A 16,070-nucleotide genomic window follows, 5' to 3' on the forward strand; every position below is an offset into this window, starting at 1 on the left:
GGAGAAACAGTGCATGGAAAAAAAATCCAACAGCTTTTCAGAAGAAGGAAAAAAGTGCATATACTCTTGAAACCTGTTTGTCAGATTCTAGATATTATGCATGATGTCATTCATTATCTAGCTACTTAAGTTGAGTGCTGTTTTCTAAATTCAGTGATTCAGACTTTCCTGCTATTTTATCAGCAGGAAATGAAAGGAAAGTATTAAACAATTTGAGATAATTTAGCAGCAATGTGTGAACTTTTTTCACAATAAGAAGTTGAACTCTGAGGAGACATAGTTGCTTGCGAGTTCTAAGTCACCCTATTGTTCTCAGGTCTCTGGTATTGCAGATATCACTGAGACTCATTGGGCTCATTCTGAGCAATTTGGACTTAATATCTGTGTTATTTAGCTGATAATGCTTCAGGTGTATGTGCAGCTGTAAAGATAGATGACAAGATCATCAGCCCGTGAGGTTTAACCAAACGTGTGTTATTGTAGGGAAACAGAATGCACAAATTTTCCGAGGCAAACAGCTCCAGTGTGGGTGTGCTCTGCTGCAGGGTGGAGGATCACTGTGTGTGAGGGGGTCCTAAAATGAAGGAGATGTGAGGGTGTGGAGAGCGGTCAGAACCCCACAGCTGTTGGGCAGAGGTGGGCTGATGAGGTGTGGCTGGGGGTAGGTGCAGCGGCGTAGTGCCTTGAGCATGCAGAGGGGAACCCTGTGAGCATAGTGACCGTAGTGCCTTGAGCATGCAAAGGGAACCCTGTGAGCATAGTGACTGTAGTGCCTTGAGCATGCAAAGGGAACCCTGTGAGCATAGTGACCGTAGTGCCTTGAGCATGCAGAGGGAACCCTGTGAGCATAGTGACCGTAGTGCCTTGAGCATGCAGAGGGAACCCTGTGAGCATAGTGACCGTAGTGCCTTGAGCATGCAGAGGGAACCCTGTGAGCATAGTGACCGTAGTGCCTTGAGCATGCAGAGGGAACCCTGTGAGCATAGTGACCGTAGTGCCTTGGGCATGCAGAGGGAACCCTGTGAGCATAGTGACCGTAGTGCCTTGAGCATGCAGAGGGAACCCTGTGAGCATAGTGACCGTAGTGCCTTGGGCATGCAGAGGGAACCCTGTGAGCATAGTGACTGTAGTGCCTTGAGCATGCAGAGGGAACCCTGTGAGCATAGTGACTGTAGTGCCTTGAGCATGCAAAGGGAACCCTGTGAGCATAGTGACCATAGTGCCTTGTGCATGCAGAGGGAACCCTGTGAGCATAGTGACCGTAGTGCCTTGAGCATGCAGAGGGAACCCTGTGAGCATAGTGACTGTAGTGCCTTGAGCATGCAGAGGGAACCCTGTGAGCATAGTGACCGTAGTGCCTTGGGCATGCAGAGGGAACCCTGTGAGCATAGTGACCGTAGTGCCTTGAGCATGCAGAGGGAACCCTGTGAGCATAGTGACCGTAGTGCCTTGGGCATGCAGAGGGAACCCTGTGAGCATAGTGACTGTAGTGCCTTGAGCATGCAGAGGGAACCCTGTGAGCATAGTGACTGTAGTGCCTTGAGCATGCAAAGGGAACCCTGTGAGCATAGTGACCATAGTGCCTTGTGCATGCAGAGGGAACCCTGTGAGCATAGTGACCGTAGTGCCTTGAGCATGCAGAGGGAACCCTGTGAGCATAGTGACTGTAGTGCCTTGAGCATGCAAAGGGAACCCTGTGAGCATAGTCATGCAGAGGGAACCCTGTGAGCATAGTGACCGTAGTGCCTTGGGCATGCAGAGGGAAGCCTGTGAGCATAGTGACCGTAGTGCCTTGGGCATGCAGAGGGAACCCTGTGAGCATAGTGACCGTAGTGCCTTGAGCATGCAGAGGGAACCCTGTGAGCATAGTGACCGTAGTGCCTTGAGCATGCAGAGGGAACCCTGTGAGCATAGTGACCGTAGTGCCTTGAGCATGCAGAGGGAACCCTGTGAGCATAGTGACTGTAGTGCCTTGAGCATGCAGAGGGAACCCTGTGAGCATAGTGACCGGGACAAGTAAACTAGGTGTGGCACGGCAGGATGATGTGGCACAGCAGTTTTCACAGTTGAGGCAGACAGGGAAGGCATAGTCTCCCTCCAGGCTCAATGAATCAGCTCGTCTATGGGTCATCACCCTCACCAGAGGAACCAGACCTAGACATCACAGATCAGCTTAAACGTGATCACACAACCAGGGGACCATAGGTTCATGGGAAGTAGGTCCTTCTTGACCAACCTGACCTCCTTCTATGACTGACTCACCCAGTGGATGAGGGAAAGGCTGTGAATGTAGTCAATCTGGACTTTAGCAAAGCCTTTGACTCTGTCTCCCCCAGTATTTTCCTGGGGAAACTGGCAACTCGTGACTTGAAGAGGTATGCTCTTTGCTGGGCAAAAAGCTGTCTGGATGGCCAGGATCAGATAATGGTAGCAAATGGAGTTTAATCTGTCTGGCAACTGGTTCATGAGCCATTTTCCCCTGGAGTCAATATTGGGACCAGCTGTGTGTAATATATTCATTAATGATGTGGACGAGGGGGTTGGGCGCACCATCAGTAAGTTTGCAGATCGCACCAAGCTGGAAGAAGGTGTTGATTTGCCTGTCTGAGGATAGGAAGGCTGTACAGAGGCTGTACATCTGGTTAGGCTGGATGAGTGGGCTGAGGTCAGTTTTGTAAAGCTTTACAGGACCAAGTGTCTAGTCCTGCACTTTGGTCACAGCAACCTTATGCAGTGCTACAGGCTTGGCAAAGAGTGGCTGGAAAGCTGTGTTGGAGGAATGAAATCTGGTGATGTTTGTCAGCAGCCGTCTGAACGTGAGCCAGTGGTATGCTCAGGTGGCCAAGAAGGCCCAGGGCATTCTGGCTTACATCAGGAGTACTGTTGCTAGCAGGACCTGTGATTGCCCCCTGTACACAGCGCTGGTGAGGCTGCACTTAGAGCACTGTGTTCTTTTTGGGCCCCTCACTGTAAGAAATACATCGAGGCCCTGGAGCATATCCAAGAAGGGCAGTGGAGCTGGTTGAGGGATCTGGAGCACAAGTCTTATGAAGAGGGGCTGAGGGAGCTGGGATTGTTAGTCTGAAGTTGGGGAGGATGCTAAGGGAGACCTATTGCTCTCTGTGAATACCTGAAAGGATGTTGTGGTGAGGTGGAGGTAGGCCTCTTCGTCCACATAACTAGTGACAGTACAAGAAGGAGTGGCCTCAAGTGGTGCCAGGAGAGATTGAGGCTGGACATTAGGAAAAATTTCTTCACAGTATGGTGAGAGGTTGGAATGTGCTGTCCAGGGAGGTGATGAAATCCCCATCCCTCTTTGTTTCCAAGGAAAAGGTAGGTGTGGCAGGTAGGCATAGTGGGTAGTGCTGGTGATAGCTGGGTGGTCGGACTGTGTGATCTTGGAGATCTTTTCCAACTGTAATGGTTCTATGATAACATTACTGTAGTTGCACTTTCAGGAAAGGATAAAACCTACATTCTATTATACTTCTCTTTTTTTATTATTATTATTATGTAAATACTGTTTTATCTGAAGATTTATGATTGGCTGTGTTTCCAGTAAAAGATTGATCTAAAGAAAAAAAAAGAGAGAATCCACCTGCTCTTTTACTCATATATTATCTTTGCTTTCATTTTAGTTTGCAAGTATGCCTGCCACAGGAAATGTGAAGAGAAGGTAAGCCTATTTATTTCTCTCTCTTTGTTGACAATCCACGTGTATCTGAAGTTTGGACTGTAGAAGTTGTGTCATGATGATGATTATTAAATCAGATGCCAAGTTGACAGGAAAAAAAAGCAACTTTTTGCTGTTATTTTGTCATTAAGGTAAAACAAGTATAGTGTAACTTCTGCAATAAAGCTACTCATTCCTCCCACAAGAGGACAAGTTTCAAGTTGAAAACAGAAAGTTGGGCCAAATACAAACTACGCTCTTCTACCAGGAAAAGAAAAATATGAGTTTGGGGTGTGTTTCTAAAGTTTACAGCAACAGGATTTAATGGAAACTTTTAGTGGTGGTTTAAGAAAAATACGAGAACATTTAAGTTCAGCGTGTACTGTAAATTGAATCCAGCAAGTTCAGTTTCATAACTGAATTTTTGATATTTTTAAAAAATGAGTGCCTTTTTCATCAGGAAATACCCAGCTCAGCCTCCTAGTTTATCTTGTACTCTACAAAAAAGAAAGCTGGCTTCCTTTTTTTCTTCTCACTGTTTTATATTGTCTTGGATTTTGTTGGCCATTAGGTTAAATCAACTATAATTACTCAGGGCACGTTTTCAAAGCTTGGTGAGTTGTAATTGTTTCTGACTTGAAAGTAGATGTTGAATATTGAAAGGTAGATATTGAGTATCAGGACAGCACAAATCTATATAAAAGGAAAAGAGATATTTTATGGCTGCTGAAAGTCAGAATGTTTTCCATTACATGCAGGAGCAGTCTTGAAAGGAAGAGGTAGGAGCAACAACCCTTGCACTTAGCATTCCATCTTTTTTTATAATTTAAAGACATCTGAATGGGAAAGATCAAATAAATATTGAACACATCCAGAGTTCAGTTTCTTCTGTGGTTTTCATAACAAAAACACTCATCAACATTTAAAAAATAAAGCTCCTTGGTTTTTTTTGTTTTTTTTTTTTTGACTTGCACTTATGTTATGTATGAATAATTTTTGTGGGTTCTGAAAAATGTTGCTATGGGAAAATTAACCGAGCTAAGACATGAGTATCTGAAGGGAAAATAAACATCATGCTAGTCAAGGATTAGTTGTCTATTCCTTGTATGTATACAGTTGTAAATGTGGAATTAAAATATTATTTTTAAAAATATTAGTTTTTTAAAGTTAAAAATATTTTTTATTTTAATATGTGTATTTGCTAGTGGATGAGTTCTTCTGATACATTACACAAGTAGTTAAATAATGGGAATGGTTTCCACGTCGTACAGTATAGAACAAGAACTGTGTAAGTATGAATAAAAAGTGAGAGGAAGGGTTGTTTCTACAATTGTTTCAACATATCACTTTTAACAGTGGGGGAAAAAAAAGTAACACTCAAGATTTACATTTACATTAATTTGTTTTGTTAAAACAAATAAATATGAAAGAAAATCAAACTGGAAGAGTCAAATCCTTTTTTCTAAAGGATTGATTTTTCATTTAAGGCTTCTTTTCGTACTGTCTTTGCATTTTTTTCCCTGATTAATTTTGTAGAGTAAAAATCATTTTACATACTGGTATCAAGTGAAATGTTTCTATGTTTTTGTAGAGATCTGAAAAATTGCCAGAAAGACCAAAATGGAGTTCATTTGGTGTTGTACAAGTATCAGACAAGCTGTAGGCGTAAAGTTCCTCGTCACGTAATGTCAGCTACCAACAGCATAAGTACCTCCATGGTCTCAGATGACTTAAAATTTCCTCATCTCTAGATCTGTGTAAATCAGAGATGTCCAAGGAGTGCTAATGTGTAAATTTTGTGTTGTTGGAGGGGGTTACTTTGTTTTATTCTCTTGGGATAATGTTCCCTGCTTTTAACAAGACTGGTATTTGCTTTGAATGAAGGTTACACTTATTTTTATAATTAGACTACTTGACTTTTGGAGAACACGGATCTATTTCAGTCGCCTGTATTGTTGACTTGATGTTTAGCTTTGTGGAAAAATTTCTTTGTTTTAGTGTTTCCAAAACGTATGAGTAAATTCAAGTGAAGAACTCTGCCCAGTGAAAAACTTGGAGATTGATCTGGCAATTTGGGGAATCTTAAAGGTCATCTAGTCCAACTTCCCTGCAGTGATCAGGGAGATAAACTGCTAGGTCAGGTTGCTCGGTGCTGCCTGACTTTGAATGTTTCCAGAGATGAGACATGTGCCACATCTGTGGGTAAATTGCTCCATTGCCTCACCACCCTTACTGTAGGGAACAATGCTCCTTATACTACATTCCTTATTCTAAATCTCCCCTCTTTTAGTCTGAAACCATTTCCCCTTGTCCTGTCACAGCAGACCCTGCTAAAGAGTCTGTCCCCTTATTTCTTACAGCCCCCTTTAGATACTGAAAAGCTGCTATCAGCTCTTCTCAGAGCCTTTTCTTCTCCAAGCTGAACAGCCCCAGCTGTGTCAGTCTTTGAGGTTAATTTAAAACAACTACACACACACACACACACACACACACACACACACACACACACACACACACTGTATTGGTATTGTCTGTGGAGAAAAACAAATGCATACAGAATGGGCATCTGAATATAAAACCTGGAGAGAGATCCACCTCTGTCGAATTATTATCTGCAATTTAGTCAAGAAGGGAAATGTGGAGATGTGGCTGGGGGATAAATTAATGAAATTTAGGATCCAAAAATTCAAAACAGAAGTTGTTTTCTACTTGAAAAAGTGATTATTTACAAGTATGTGAACAAGTTTTCCAGATATGTTTGTTTAAGTGAAAAGCAGACAGGTTTCTGAGCACTGAAGTAATCTAATCATGTCCTGGAGCAATGGAACTATGGATGGGCTCTGCCATAAAGGGTTTAGTAGATCACTCTTCTCTGAACAAGTCACTGAACTCTCATAACCTGTCTGTGAAGTTGTTTGCTGTGTCTCTGCCAGTGCAACGTGAGAGATCTTGGCGTGTGCTTGAACTCAGGTGCAGCTTCTCAATCAGTTTATTTTGCATACAGCGCTCAATGGGCCTCAGTTCCTCAGTTTGGTGTGCATTGTGAGTGCTGAGCAATGACAGCACTGTTGCTCTGAGCCTCAAAAACTTGATACATTAGTAAGACACATGATTTTTTTGACACATTTTTAATGTGATGAGAAGTCCCTCTTGAGCTGACTGATTTTATCAAGCTTGTAAGCAAATGCTTAAATTATCTTAATATCGGTAAGCTTGACTATTTGTTGAAGTCTTTTGCTGGATCAGTGGTGTCATTCAGCAGTGCCTTACTTCAGTTTTTGTACTGAGTGTTACATATCTCCTCAACTCAACCTGGAAGGTAATTTTGCCTTGCTTGAGCCATTATTTTGTACATAATGCAGTGCGATACTTTGCCAGTCTGACCTGGTGTCCAATACACTAATCCACATGGCTCTGTTTTTCTTCTCCAACAGGATTAATTGATTTCCATGAGTTTGATTTAACACTCTTCCTTCTTTGCCTGTTAAGGAGCTATTTAGACATCTCAGCGGAGTGCAGACTTAATCAAAGCTTCAAGATTTTGTCTTAGTGATCTAAAATCCTTGTTCAGATAGACTCATGTTCTGAGCTGTAGCGTGCCAGTTGAATGCTGTTAAAGCTAGGTCAAGCAATTCATTACCTTCAGATTCTGTAGTTTATTTTTTAATAGAGAAGTAAGATGTGTTATTTTTAGTGTTTTGTCACTTATGAAGCTGCCAAAATTGCAATCATAAAAGGTATAAACTCAGACATGACATTTTGTCTTGCTGCTTTGCTCAAAGGCCACATTTTTTTGTCAGATTCTCATTTTCGTGGCATTTGTATTTGAGATATTATAATTCTCCCCTCGACCCTGTTTTCCCATTTTCTTTGATCAGCAATAGCTTAAAAAGTTTAGAGAATAGGAGTGAGGCTGTCCTACATCCCTCGCTGCATTGTTCATTTCTTTCGTAGACTCTCATAGTAAAGGAAAAATGAACATGATTATAAAAAGAAATGCACAGAAATGTAAAAAACAAAAACAACAGTTTAAGTTACTGTAAAAATGTTATGAGCTGTGCTGCAATGGGGAAATTGACAGTAATCATGGCAATAAAACTAAGCCGGGAGCGACAGCTGGTTTTAGTCCTTGGATACATGTTCATTGTGTACTGTGAAAATAAGAGAGGGAAGGAGGAAGTAAAAAAAAGAAATAAAAAATAGATGTATTGGTCATCTATTTTCAGTTACGAGATGTAGAGCTCAAAGCGTATTGGCATTTTAAAAGGCTCGGTAAACTTCTGTCACCCGGTCTGTTTTATGAATAAACTTTGTGTTTACTTGGGGCAGCCTCACTGAGGTGGTAGGGCTGGTCTCTGGCCCTTTGAGTGGGTGACCATGAAGGCAGGTACCTTTCATTCCCACAAGGAGAATCAGCAGCTCTTCATGGTCCAGGGAGAAAAATGCTTAGGAGGGGAATGTATTGTACACTGTGATACAACAATTTTCTTGGTGTTTCTGGAGCAGAAGGAAAGATCCTTCTCCTTTTATAGAGAAATATATCTGCTTAGTTCAGCTCATCCATCTTTTAAACAGTGTGGTAACTATTCGGAATTGAGTTGTGGACAATGCGCTGTTGTCAGTTATGAGTCAAACTGTATTTAATTTTGGTTGTGGATTAGTTTGTTTTCTTTCTGCTCTTGTAAGTGATATCCAAATTAAAAGAAAAAAATACCTTGCCTTTACCTTCCTTTTTCTTCAGAATAGTGAATCTAATGTGTTTTACACATTTCCTTCACTTTGTCTTTTATTCCTCCTGTATCAGATACCTAGCTTAAATCCTAATTTCTGGTGTGTGTGCTTGGTTTTGTTTGGTTTTCAGAAGGAGGTCTGAAAGTAGACTGTGTTTGAAAGTTCTTCCCTGCCTGCTGATAGTGTACAGTATAGCATTACAGAGATGCTGCTTCTAGTTCTGTATTGTTACGTGAGCAGAAAGCTGGTGGCTTCGCAAGCTGTGTGCAGTGTTCTGTATGCCCTGATTGCAGTGTGCTGCTTCTGTGTTCAGTGCAGAAGCAGAAAGTGTGTAAGGGGGCACCGCTTTACACTTAATGCTTTAAGAAAGTGCATTTTGACAAGTAGTCCAATGCTTAAAAAGTTAAATGAATTGGATCGTTCTAGATTACTAGTTCCATTAGGAAGATGAGACCAGGGAAGAGGTTGATGGCTGAAGCGAGTAAAGAGTAGCAGCCTAGGAGCACTTCCTCTTCACGTGAAAAAAATCACTGAGATTTCCAGGATTACCGTGTTTCTGACATCTCATCTCTGCCGTATTTTTGATGAGTGCTCATAAAGTGTTGGACGGCTTGGGTTGGTATCATCATGCTGATACTTGATCAGTTTTGAGAGGGAAGCGACTGTATTTTCGGTGTTGTCATTTCTCAAACAGCTGCCAATGTTCTTTCTCTTTGAGAGTGATAATTATTTCTTTTCTATTTAATTTGATGCTCCCAAGGTTTGCTGTTGAGGAAATTCAATATCTGTTCAGAAGAGTGGAAAGAATTTCTCTTTGAGTGTTTAAAATAATACAAAGTTAATACAGAAATCCAACTTTTAAGATGTTAAAAATGTGTATCACTTTTTAAAAAGGGCTGCTACTTGTGTAGAGGCAGTTTAAAATCTTTATGTATTTCTCTCTTGATGCTCTAATTTTCATGTTTATGTGCATTTGCACAAGGAATACAGCTTAATGTTTCAAACTTCCCCAGAAAGTAGGCTTTTTTGGTAAAACCCTTTCACTGAATACTCGGTGTGTGTTAATTTGTAAGTGACTTCACAATAAAACTCTGTTTTAAAAATAATCGAGCAACCTTGAAGAAAATTGTTTTGAGTACAGCAAACCACTGTCAGCTTCTATGGCTTAGTTAATACGACAGTTGAAAGCGTAGGTCAGCACTGCCACGAGCAGCTGTGGACTAAATATGGTGACTTTGCTTCTCAAAAGGTTCATGTGAGTTTTTTTGCTTTGCTTTTTCCTTTAATAATAATAATAATTAAAAAAAAGTGTATATATATAAGAATCAGTGTGCATGATTGGAGGAGTATACTTTCTACTTAACTATCTCCGATTTTGGGTAGAAGGAATCAAGGAATTAAATGAAAACTTGTGCCATGTTGGTTGCAGGGGACAACTATGTGAACCTCTGTAGTTGATGCATTTTTGTAGGAATCTGTACATAGGGACACATTCAGTAAGGCTTAAGATTCTAATGAATTTTTTTTTCCCCTCATGGGAAGTAATTAGCATGTTATATTAGCATGCATGCAACACTTTTAATGCTGCTTAGCATTGGACTGGAATAAAAATGTTCGCAGTTGAAGTTGAGATTACTGTGTGAATTTTGTAACTGATAGTTGCAACTCAGAGCAGTCATTAGTTTTCCTGATAGTCCTCAATAGCAGTATTTTGCAGATCCTCCTGCCTGCAAAATACTTTACTGGTTTAGTTAGGTGTACTGTAGCGAGCTGTTCAATGAATAAGCCTTCTGATTCAATCAGAACTGTAAGCTATTCAGTGGCATAAGACTTGAAGGTGCTTTCTAGGGGCACAAACATTGCATTCTTTAAGTAGCAGAAATGCTGTGCTGCAGGCTTGTGTGTTTAGCAGTTAATTTGCTGGGGCTTTCCAAAACTGGAAAAGTACTTGAAAAATACGCTAGTGTATTTAGACAGGAACGCTAATTCAGTCTCGTTTTCAGGTAGTTGGCTATGTTAGCAAGACCTATGTGGTACGTGAACAAATTCAAACCCTGTTTCTTTACAAATTCTAGTAGTTGGCAAGAGGAAAATAAGATGGTACTGAGCAAAGGAAACAAAACTACTTCAGTTTTTCCTTTGTTCACCATGAAAACATGAGTGGGCTATATTTTCACAGCAGATGTAAATTTTCTACTGGAAAGCATCAAGATGTTTTAGGAGGTTTTTTTTGTTTGGTTTTCATTCCTGTGCCCTGAAAATGGATCACTTTTGTCCAGTTGTTTTCTGTCTGGATCTGATCCTTGTATCTTGATTTGTAAATTTTAATTTTGAATTTTTTTGAAGAGACGTAACGATTTTTTAGCCCTCTAACGTGGGATCAGAGATCTCAGAAATGATGTGGTTTACATTATTGTTGCTTGGAATGCTCTCATTTTTATGTTACACAGTTTGTTAAACTATGTCTCTGGTGGACAGGAAATCAGGTAGCTTACCAAAATATACCACTGCTTTCTTAAAGCAGTATTTTGGTAGCAATCACAGTGTCCCCATGATATGTCTGTTTGTTGTAGTGCACTTGATTGCTATGGCCTGGAAGTACATGAATTCCCTCTTGCAATACTGATTCTCTAAGATTGGAGCAACCCCTGCATTTGATTATGAGCAGTTGCCTTACTGACTTAATGAAAGAATGGAAACTTCACTACAGACCGCATGAATAACAAAAATGTTTTGGAAACACATAATGAGGAAGTGAGTAATATGTCTTGTCCAGTAGAAGCTCTTGCGTGTTTTATATCGGCAAGCTGAAATGTCTAGGCTTCATTAGAATTTGCTTTTACTACCTGTGTTATAACAGTGCTTCACTAGAAATTATTTACAGAAGGGCACTTCATGTGTCTTCTGATGCCTTGTTGAAGAAAGTCCTTAAAATACCTCAGACAGTTAAAGCCTTGTAAAGCAAGTGTAGTCCTGGTAACAAATAAGCAAACAAACAAACCTGTTTGACAGGAGTACAGAATCATAGAATCACCAAGGCTGGAAAAGACCTCTTAAAATCATCCAGACCAACCATCCACTTATCACCAGTATTTCCCACTAAGCTGTGCATCATCTAAATGTTTCTTGAACACCCCCAAGGTCAGTGACTCCACTGCCTCCCTGGGCAGCCTGTTCTAATGCCTCACTAGTGTCTCAGAGAAGTATTTCCTAACGTCCAACCTGAATCTCCCCAGTGCAACTTGAGGCCATTCTCTCTAGTCCTATTGCTAGATACATGGGGGAAGAGGCCAACCCACCTCCCCACAGTGTTCCTTCAGATAGGTGTAGAGAGAAGTAAGGTCACACTTAGCCTCCTCTTCTCCAGACTGAACAATCCCAACTTCCTCAGCTGCTCCTCATAAGGCCTGTGCTCCAGGCCCCTCACCAGCTTGTAACCAGTAGCCAGCTGGATTTAACTCCATTCACCATCACTCTCTGGGCTGAGCCATCCAGCCAGTTTTTTACCCTGTGATGAGCGTATCTGTCCAAGCTAAGGGCTGCCACCTTCTCCAGGAGAATACTGTGGAAGACAGTACTGAAGGATTTGCTGAAGACTACATCAGCAGCCTTTCCCTCATCTGCCAGGTGGGTTACCTGGTCATAGAAGGAGATCAGGTTGGTCAAACTGAACCTGCCTTTCATGAACCCATGCTTGCTAGGCCTGATTGCCTGGTTGTCCTGCTCGTGCCCTATGGTCTCCCTAAGGATGATCTTCTCCATAACCTTACCTGGCACTGAGGTCAGGCTGATAGGCCTATAGTTCCCCAAATCCTCCTTAGGACCCTTCTTACAGATGGGAGTCACACTGGCAAGCCTCCACAATCCTCTGGGACCTCTCCAGGTGACCGGGAATGCTGAAAGATGATAGAAAGGAGCTTGGTTATCACCTCTGCTGGCTTCCTCAACATCCTCAGGTGGATCCCATCTGGCCCCATGGACTTGTGGCAGTCCAGGTGGAGTAGTAAGTTTCTGACAGTTTTCACAAGAATTGTGGGGGTTTATTCTGCTCACCATCCCAGACTTCCAGGTCAGGGGGTAGAGTGCTCCAACAACAATGGGTATGACTTTCAAAGACAGCTATAAAGAATGCATTGAGAACCTCAGCCTTTTCCTTAAACTCGGTGGTCGTGTTCCCTGCCGCATCCAGTAAAGGAAGGAGATTCTGCTTAGCCCTCCTCTTTCTGTTAATGTATTTGTAAAGAATTCTTTTGTTCTCTTTTGTACCAGCAGCCAAATTGAGTTCAAGTCGGACTTCGGCCTCTCTAATTTTCTCAATGCGCATCCTAACAACTTTGTACTCTTCCTGAGTTTCCTGTCCTTTCTTCTACAGGAGAAAGATTTTCTTTTTCTCCCAGAGCTTCATGAAAAGTTCCCTGTTCATCCACACTTGTCTTTTGTGATGGCTCATCTTATGGCAGACAGGGACAGCCTGCTGCTGTACCTTTAAGACTTCCTTCTTGAGGAATGACCAGGCTTCCTGGACCCCTTTACCTTTCAGGACTGAATCCCAAGGGACACTTTCTACCAGTGTTCTGAAGAGTTCAAAATCTGCCCTTTGGAAGCCCTTTGGTAGCAGTTTTGCTGCCACCCCACCCTCCTGACTTCAGCAAGAAATCTACCGTTTCATGGTCACTCTGTCCAAGATAGCCCCCAACCTCTGCATCTTCCTCTAGTTCTTCTCTGTGAACAGCAGGTCTAGCAAGGCACCTGCCCTGGTAGGCTCTCTTGTCAGCTTATCTTCCATACACTCTAGAAACCTTCTGGACTGCTTCTTCTGTGCTGTCTTGTCTTTCCAGGAAACGTAAGGGAAGCTCAAGTCCCCCATGAGACCAAGGACTGGCTGTCATGAACCTTCTGCGAGCTTTTCATAGAACACATCATCTGTCTCTTGGTTAGGTGATATGTAACAGACCCCAGTCATGATGCCTGCCTTGTTGGCCGTCCCTCTGATCCTTTCCCATAGAGTCAATCTTACAATTCCCAACCTCCTAGCTCAATATCAAAACACTCTCTAACTTAGAGGGCTATGCCACCATCCTTACTTTCTTACCTGTCCCTTCTGAAGAGCTTATAGCCATCCAGTCATGGAAGCAATCCCACAACATTTCCATTAGGGCAGCTAAATTAAATCATAGTTGGCCTGCTGCACTGTGCTTCCAGCTTCTCCCATTTGTTGTCCATGCACCCATTGCTGTAGATGCACTTCAGCTGAGCTCCATACCTCAGAACCAACCCAGTCTTTGTTCCCCTAGGCTCAGCTCTATTGGGCCTGGTTTTATCCCTTCCCCTTCCATGTCTAGCTTTAAGCCCTCTCCACAAGCTTTGCCAGCTCCTCGGCTAGGATCCATTTCCCTCTTTGAGACAGGTGACATCCATCAGCTGCCACTGGGCCAAGTGCCAAGTAAACCACTACATGGTCAAAAAAACCAAAGTTCTTGCGTTTGCACCAGCCTGGCAGCCACATATTTATGAGATGGGTTTTCCTGCTCCTCTCGTTCCCTGCCCTTGAAGGGATAGAGGAAAATGTGACCTATACTTCCAGGCTATCCACTAACTGGCCCATTCCCCTGAGGTCTTTTTTGATAATCCTCAGGCTTTTCTCAGTGACTTCATCACTGCCAGCCTGAGCTATCAATTCAGGATAATAATAATCAGACCGGGAAGATTACTAGAAATCTCCCTCGCCCGGGCCCCAGGGAGGCAGCACGCTTCCCTGCAATTGGGCTGGGCTGACATATAGGCCCTCTGTTCCTCTCTGAAAGGAGACACCTGTGAAGTAACCTTTCTGTCTTTCCTGACAGAGACTGTCCTGAGGTGTGCAGTTGACCACCTTGCCCCAGAGAACCTTGAATGTGGTCCTCCCACCACATCCTCTCTTACTCCTCTCTCAAGTTCTAGAGCCTCAAACCCGTTATGTTGGGGCACCTGGGAACTGAGGTGGGTTGGGATGGGACCTGTTTCTTCTCCTTTTATTCTGTTGTCTCTGCTCAACAGTGTCTGGGGTGGGGGCCTACCACTGTTCTGGGGGTATTCACCCTGGTGTCTTTCTCACGCATGCAGCAGGGAGTTTCTCCACCAATCTACTGCTTTCACTCCAACTCCTTAATCTCTCCATCTCCTCCTTGAGCTTTGCCACCGTGCCGAGCAGACCATCCATCTGTGCACACCTCATGCGGGTGGAATGCCTGCTGCCCTTCACCGGCAGCGGCAGGCTCGGGCATTCGCTGCAGCCACAGACTTGAACTGCCTCATTTTTAGGTGGGCATCCATCTGAACTGCCAGAGCTTTCTGCCTAGTGGAGACCATGGTTAGATTAGCTGTGCGGGAGGCAGCCGTTAGGTGAGCCGGTTTCCTGAGCACGCACATTCTGTCCTCGCCCTCCCTGCTAGTGGGATCTGCCGTGCTGTGCCCGGTTTGTCCATCCTGTTCACGCTGCTCCTGGGTTGCTCCGCTCCCTAGTGGAAGGTTTTATCTATTCAGGGACTGATCCTGCCGCTGCTCCTGGCTGTGGCCCCGCGACGTCAGACCTGCTACGCGGTCAGTGGCACCCGGCAGCTCCTCCCGGACAGCCCCTCAACCGGCTGCAGCACTTTCCTGCTTCCGGAGCCAAGTAGCGTGCCAAAAAAAAAATAAAATAAAAGTTTTGATGATAAAAAATTATAGGGGAACATTCTGTGCCATTTTGTTGTCTCTTTTGAACAGCTACAAAACTGAAGATACATTTAGAATGCACTTGTGAGATACTCTTACTGTGCATTTTGAAAGGAAAGAAATTTGTTAAAATGACTAGAGTTATGTGAAAGTTCTTCCCTGCTTGTTTGTCATTTGGCATGTGGGCGTAGTCATCTCTTATGCCTTCATGAATTCTTTCTTGAGTGATGTCCGGGCATCCTGGGTTCCTTTGCCCTTTAGAATTGTCTCCTAAGGCATATTACAAACTTCAAGAGTACAATTACTTTTTAAAAAATATTTTTTTCTTTTAAATACTACACTCGATGTTTTTTGTTTTTTGTTTTTTTTTTTCATTAGAACCGAGAAGGGCTTCTGAAAATGTAAGTGACCAGATGAAGATTAAGTATAGATAGTTGTTTTAATTTCAGGTGAAACAGAATTTCATTCATCGTATTTTGTTTGTTTGTTTGTTAGGAGAAAAACAATAACACACTGATGTTTCCAGCTGTTGCTGAGCAGTGCTGTACACTTCGGTTTTCTTACTTTCCCCTACCGTGCTATCAACGAAGTGGGGGGAGGCACAAGGGTCTAGGAGAAAAAGAGCACTCAAGATGCTGGGAGAAGACAGAATCAGGACAGCTGACTTAAGCTGGCCAGAGGGATATTCCATACCGTATGCCATCATGTGGGAGGAAAGTTTTGAGAGGGGTGGGAGTTCATCTCTCCCTGTTCTACTGTTTTTGGGCTAGCTGGGCTTTGGTTGGCAGGTAGTGAGCAATTGTTCTTGCATCACTTGTTACATGCATTCATATATACTTGTATAATATAGTCACAACTATTATAATTTTCTTTTTTTCTGCCTCAGTACACAGTTTTATCTCAATCCATGAGTTCTACATTGTTTTTTCCTTATGATTCTCTCCCCCATCCCAGTGCGAGGAGCGAATGAGTG

At 42.8% G+C, this 16,070-nt stretch overlaps 1 protein-coding gene across 7 annotated transcripts in view; it reads left to right on the top strand.

Moving 5' to 3' along the window:
* TNS3 (tensin 3) overlaps positions 1-16,070 on the top strand; it is a 210,413-nt gene that overhangs the window by 72,687 nt on the left and 121,656 nt on the right. For all 7 annotated transcript variants that reach the window (XM_052697646.1, XM_052697647.1, XM_052697648.1 and 4 more), the window contains exon 3: positions 3,639-3,676. In XM_052697646.1, coding sequence (XP_052553606.1) covers positions 3,639-3,676 — 38 coding nt within the window. The remainder of the gene's footprint in view (positions 1-3,638; positions 3,677-16,070) is intronic.

Source organism: Tympanuchus pallidicinctus, unplaced genomic scaffold (genome assembly GCF_026119805.1).
Source record: "Tympanuchus pallidicinctus isolate F22 unplaced genomic scaffold, pur_lepc_1.0 scaffold31, whole genome shotgun sequence".
Lineage (NCBI taxonomy): Eukaryota > Metazoa > Chordata > Aves > Galliformes > Phasianidae > Tympanuchus > Tympanuchus pallidicinctus.